The sequence below is a fragment of the Pistacia vera genome, unplaced genomic scaffold (genome assembly GCF_008641045.1).
Source record: "Pistacia vera cultivar Batoury unplaced genomic scaffold, PisVer_v2 Contig31, whole genome shotgun sequence".
NCBI classification, from domain to species: Eukaryota; Viridiplantae; Streptophyta; class Magnoliopsida; order Sapindales; family Anacardiaceae; genus Pistacia; species Pistacia vera.
Genome location: NW_022196124.1, coordinates 271,317 through 277,316, shown reverse-complemented (window position 1 = coordinate 277,316; position 6,000 = coordinate 271,317). Strand labels below are relative to the sequence as shown.

Here is a 6,000-nt window from a genome sequence, read left to right as displayed (position 1 = left end):
GTCCGCGCAGAGGTGTTCCTCAACCATACTAGGTCGTCACGGCGCCCTTCTGACGGCCTTGCCGCGATCTCCGAAGAGATCTTCAAGGGTGGAGGGAGGATTCCTCTCCATCCTTTCATCAGGTCGGTCCTGGATCACTTCGGGATCGCACCGATGCAACTCACGTCAAACGCGTATGTCATCGCCGTCGCGATGTACATCGCGTGCTGCGAAAGCGGCTTGGGTGAGCCAACGGTAGTGGAGCTCGGCGTCGCCTATTACCTCAAAAAGAGTAGGGACAAGGATTCATACTACCTGTCCCGGCGACCTACCATCGCCGAGGGGATACATAGCTATCCTACTATCCTAGCAACGCGGGGGCCTACAAGACGAAATTCTTCTTTTTCTGCTATGACGGCCACTACCGCTTTCAGACACCAAGTAGGTTATTCCTCGTGAGGCATATTATCTGTTCGCATGCTCTATAATAACGACCTGTTTTCTTTTGCAATTAACAGAATGACCAGCCAAAACTTACTTGCCGACCCAGACAGGCTCGTATCTTTTGGAGTACTGGACGAGGAGAGCCGGAACGCGAGGAAGCTTGTGACAACCGCGAACTTGCGGAAGTACGATTTTTTCAGCAACAAAGCGTCTTTAGAACCCTTGGAAGGTAAGTTACGTTGATTCCTGTCCTGGTCGCGGAGCAATTTTGTTTACTAACGAACTTAAATGCAGAAACTATGCCCCCGAAGGAATCCAAGCAGCCCCGCCGAGCACCGTTTGTCTTTCCTCGATCGAGGAGGGAGAGAGCGGCCGAAGCTGCTCGTCCCATTCCTGCACAACTGGTGCGAACTGTTGCACCTTCTCAACCCCCTGTGCATGAAGCGACCAGGGCAGAACAGGTCGCTCAGGCACCACCGGCACGCCCAAGGCGTAAGGCCCCGGCCCAAAGGTCGAAGAAGAGGAAACAGGTCCAGGCCGAAGAGTCTGAGACCGAATCCGAGGAGGAGCCCTTGAGGTAGCGAAGGGACTCAAGGAGGTCGGGCAAGAAGCCTGCAGGTGAGGCGATCACCTCCGACAAGGCAAAGGACATACCAGTGCTGGACTCACTGGGGAGCCTGCCTGAGTACCTGCAGCCGATAGTCTATTCTCTGCTTGAGTGTGGATTATCGGAGTCTTACGATGAGTTTGTCGACACGAGCGACGACCTGATGACCACTTCGTTCCAGCATCTAAGCAAGGTAAACGAGCTGTTCTTAAAATTTTGTTCTGGTTCATTTCTAACCATTTCGTGCTCGCAGGCTCTACTTGCGATGAGGATGTCTATGGAGAAGACTCGGCTGGGAGCCGCGAAGGGGTCCAGTGACCTACAGGAGGAGGTCGCGAAGCTCAAGAAAAGCCTGGAGTCCGCCGAAGCTGAAAGAACAGAAGCGTTCGATGCGGCGAACAGGTATCTGAGCCAAAAGGATGCTGCTTTACAAACGGTGGACTTCCAAAAGGCGGAGCTTGAGCGACGTGCGGAGGACGTGAAGGAACTCCAAAGGACAACCGCCAGGCTCTCCAAAGTGGTCAGGGAGAAGGATCAGGAGATCCAAGCGACCTCCGTATGGGCCCAGCGAGTTGAACAGGAAAAGGAGGCCTCCGAACAGGAGAAACGAGCTCTTGAAGCTGAACTCCAGGAGAGTCGTGAAAGGATCGCCTCACTGACTGAAGAATTGCGGAATCAGTCAGAGGAGCTGGAGGAGAAGGCCGCTGACTGGGCGATCGGGTCCATTTATTCCCTCCGGTTGAGGAACCCAGATATGGACATTTTCGACCTCCCGGAGGGGTGGCAAGCGACTTTGCTGATCATGGCTGAGGAGGACGATCAGGCAGCCGTGGCCGCCCAACACCCGACCAGGCAGGGGGTTCTGGTTCGAAGGATCCCCCCGACCAGCCGTAATGTAATGAGTCGACCCCATCGTAATTGGGTCTAACTTTTGTTTGTACATAAATGAAGATACACTTTCTTACAATTGTAGTTCGCTTTTCATACATAAGTTCAATTTACAATTCAATTTGCATAAGCAATAACATGCGAATTTTTACACACGAAACAGAACACATACGAACTGTCTCCAGCGAACAGAATTAAGCTTTACATTAGAAATAAAATTAACATAAACGATTGAGAGTGAGTTCGGGATTACGGTAGTATGGCCGGAGGTGTTGGCGTTTCAAGCTCGGGGGTACTTTAGAAACGTTTAGCCTTGAGATGGTAAGTCCCCGGCCTGATCACCTTGTCGACCGGTACGGCCCTTCTCAGTGGGTCCCAGTACCTCCGCACTCGGTTCTAGTCCGAGGAGAACTCCTTTAGCATAAGGTCCCGACCTGGAAGTCTTTCGCTTGACCTTTGAATCGAAAAAATCTTTGCTCACTGCTGATAGGCTGCTATTCTTAGCAAAGCCTTGCTGCGATGCTCTTCAATGAGATCCAAACTTGCCCTCATAAGTGCTTCGTTTCATCCTCGTCCAAGTCCCTCCGAAGAGAAACCGTTCCCACTTCTACAGGGATCATCGCTTCGCAACCATAGGCTAGCGAAAAAGGGGTCTCTGAGTGGAGGCTTGGAGTTGTCCTGTAGCCCATAAGACTTCCAGGAGGTCGTCAGCCCAATTCCCCTTGGTGCCCCAAGTTTGGCTTTAGAATGTGCTTGATGGTCTTGTTAACTGCTTCAACTGGCCATTCGCTTGCGGTCTGGCGACTGAGGCAAATTTTTTATGGATGCCCAGTCGTCGCAAAACTGCTGAACTCCTCGTTATCGAATTGCTTTCCATTATCCGAGATGAGGGTGTGAGGAATTCCGTATGGCGTTCTTGAAAACGAGTCTTTCAGCTTTCTAGTCGTGATCGCGGCTAGGTTCGGCTTCCACCCATTTCGTGAATAATCTACCGCGACCACGCAACTTGACCCCTCCCTTTCCGCTGGCATGGTCCAATAAGATCGATCCCCACATGGAAAACGGCCAGGGGCTAGACATAGTTATCAGCTCGTGAGAGTGGGCTCCGAAATGTCTGTGAACGCTGGCATTTATCACATTTCTTGACCAGTGTGCGCATTTCTTGAATCCGGGGCCAATAATACCCTGACGAAACAACTTGTTGCAAGAGATCGAGTAGCTGTGTGGTTGCCACAGATCCTTTCATGGATTTCCTCATGATGTAGTCTGCTTCTTCGTTGGTCACACATTGGAGAAGGGGGGCACTGAATCCTCTCCTGTACAACTGGTCCCCGATGAGGTGTGAAACGAGCAGATCTTACTCTAGGACCCTGCCTCGACCTTGTCGCTGGCAAGGTCCCATCCTTGAGGTACTAGATAACGGGAGTCATCCAGGAATCCGGTTGAGCCATTTACTGCCTGTTCGGTCAGCTGATAGTTGGAGCGCCGACGAACGAACAGGAAGTTATCTGGCCTCGAATCCACGAGGAGGCTATCTTTGCCAAGGCGTCGCTATAGAATTGCTTCTTTGGGGATCTGAGCGATTTCAAAGGGCTTAAACGACCCTAGAGCGGTCTTAGCCTCTTTCAGGTAGCGGACCATGTTCTCTTCCTTGGCTTGGTATTCCCCTAGAATTTGGTTGACGACCAGCATAGAGTCGCTGTAAATTTGATAGCGGTTGCACCCATTTATTTGGCAAGTCACAACCCGACGAGCAGAGCTTCGTACTCGGCTCATTATTGGTCGCTTTAAACCGAACCGGAGAATGTCATGAATTCGAGCCCCCTCGGGACTCACAAGGAGAAGACCCGCACAGATCTCTCCTGTTGATGACCCAGTGCAGAGGTTCCAAGTCGACAGGTTCTGAAACTTTTTTGCACGGCTTCGCTAGGCTGTTGCTCGCTTGAGATAGGAAAATTCGAGATGAGTCGGCAAAAGCCTGCCCTTTAATGGTCGACCTGGGCTTGTACTTAAGTCGAACCCATTTGAGCAGTTTACCCGAGGCTTCTGGTTTCTGAAGGACCTGCTGAGGGTGGGTAATTGTCAACACTGATTGTATGGGCATGGAAGTAAGGTTGCAGCTTTGGACGCGACCAAAAGAGCAAAAACTAGTCGTCCATTTCCAGATAATGCATTCGGCATCCGATAGACGTTACTTGCATATATACGGCCACTGAGCCTTTTCCTCTTCGTATTAAAGCTGCACTGACGCGAACTGGGAGACGGACGGTAGATGAGCAGGATTTCCTGTGGAAGAGATTAGAGAGGAGAGGTGGCTTCCCAAGGTGTTCTTTTAACTCTGAAATGCCTGCTGCATGGGAGTCCATTCGAATTTCTTATTGGCCTTCAGGACATTGAAGAATGGTAAATAGCGGTTGTAGCCTGATATAAAGCGATAAGTGCCGATATCGCCCATTCAGACTCATGACCTGCTTCTGCTGGTCGGCTCTCCATACGAGCAGGGTCGGATCTTCTCGGGGTTTACTTCTATGCCCCGCTGATTGACCATATATCCTAGGAACTTCCTGACGATACCCCGAATGAACATTTAAGAGGGTTCAGCTTCATTCTGTAGAGTCGGAGTATGTCAAACATCTCTGCGAGATGCGCAATATGTTCTGAGGCGACCTGGGATGACCAACATTGTTCCACATAGACCTCCATTGTCCTCCGATCTGGTTAGAGACATTCGATTGAACAACCTCTGATAGGTGCACCCGCATTCTTGAGGCCGAAGGGCATGACTTTGTAACAGTATAGCCCCCGATCCGTAATGAAGGTGTATGCTCTCATCTGGCTCCATTCATCGGGATTTGATTGTATCCGAGTAAGCATCCATGAAGCTTAACAGCTCGTGCCTGAGGTGGCATCAACGAGCTGGTCGATCCCGGCAGGGGAAGCCTGTCTTTGAGCAAGCTTGTTGAGGTCGCTGAAGTCTACACAGGTCCGCCACTTGCCATTTGGTTTCTTTACCATGAACGGGTTGGCAACCCAGGTCGGGTAGAGAGCCTCACGAATGGATCCATTTGGAGAAGGTTCTCCACTTCTGATTTTAGTGTGGCATAACCGCTCAGGATCCATCGCCCTTCTTTTCTGGCGAACTGGCTTGGCTTCACTGTTGACGTTCAATGAATGGCAAATAATGTCGGGCTGATCGCGACCATATCTGCGTGCGACCAGGCAAACACGTCAATGTTCTCCTTTAAGAAATTACAGCTCGGAAGCGAGCTGTGGGTTGAGACAGCTCCAATCCGTAACACTCGGCTCGGCTCTTTTGGATCAACCGAAACTTCGGACAGATCCTCAAAGGGCCGCTGGGGGGATTTTTAGATTAGTGGATTATTGTTATCTTCCGCTGGACCAGGCTGTAGCTCGATCCGGTGATACCCATAGCTTGGCGGGGCACACATCGCGAAATGCCCTTTCCCTATCTGCCATCTGGACCCTTTTACATAGCATTGCGAGATGCGCTTTGCAATCCGCTTACTTCGCCTATCCCGTTGGATGTGGGAACTTCATCTTGAGATGATAAATGGAAGTGATTGCCCTGAAGGTTCTCAACAGAGGTCGCCCCAAGATTCCATTAAAGGCCGACGGGCAGTCACGACAAAAATTCAGTAACCCTAGTCACCTCCTCGTAGTCGCCGAGCGTGACTGGTAGCTGGATGTTCCTTGGGGATCAGGTGATCCCCTGTAAAACCAGACAGAGGCATCGAGGCTGGCTTCAGGTCAGCCTCGACTAGGTTCATTCTATCGAAAGCGGACTTGAACAGGATGTTCACAGCACTTCCGTTGTCTACAAGCATTCTGCAGACATTATGGCACCCTATCAGGGGCGTGATCACCAAAGCGTCCTCATGAGGATGGTGCAAGCGAGCTGCCTCCTCGCAGAAGGTGATCGGTTCCTCCTTTCTGGCTTTTTGAGGTCGCTGCGAAGTGTTCATTACCCTGATCGGGTCGTGATGCGCTTCGCGAGCATACCTTTCCTGCACTCCTCGCGTGTTTCCCGAGAGGTGCGGACCTCCGAAAATTATGTTAACACT

At 51.1% G+C, this 6,000-nt stretch overlaps 1 protein-coding gene across 1 annotated transcript; it reads left to right on the top strand.

Annotated features, from left to right (window-relative positions):
• The first annotated feature begins 498 nt into the window (after positions 1 to 498).
• Positions 499 to 1,958, top strand: LOC116136112. The gene is made up of 3 exons (XM_031421825.1): positions 499 to 652; positions 718 to 953; positions 1,284 to 1,958. Exons 1-3 carry the CDS (start codon positions 499 to 501, stop codon positions 1,956 to 1,958), a joined length of 1,065 nt encoding a protein of 354 aa, XP_031277685.1.
• Positions 1,959 to 6,000: the final 4,042 nt, after the last annotated feature.

Bases quoted from the DNA above. Each gene is read 5' to 3' on its own strand.
- LOC116136112 (XM_031421825.1), top strand. From the start codon at position 499: ATGACCAGCCAAAACTTACTTGCCGACCCAGACAGGCTCGTATCTTTT. The intron at 653-717 runs GTAAGTTACGTT...ACTTAAATGCAG, and splicing joins GTCTTTAGAACCCTTGGAAG to AAACTATGCCCCCGAAGGAA. The intron at 954-1,283 runs GTCCAGGCCGAA...TCGTGCTCGCAG, and splicing joins GGTCGAAGAAGAGGAAACAG to GCTCTACTTGCGATGAGGAT.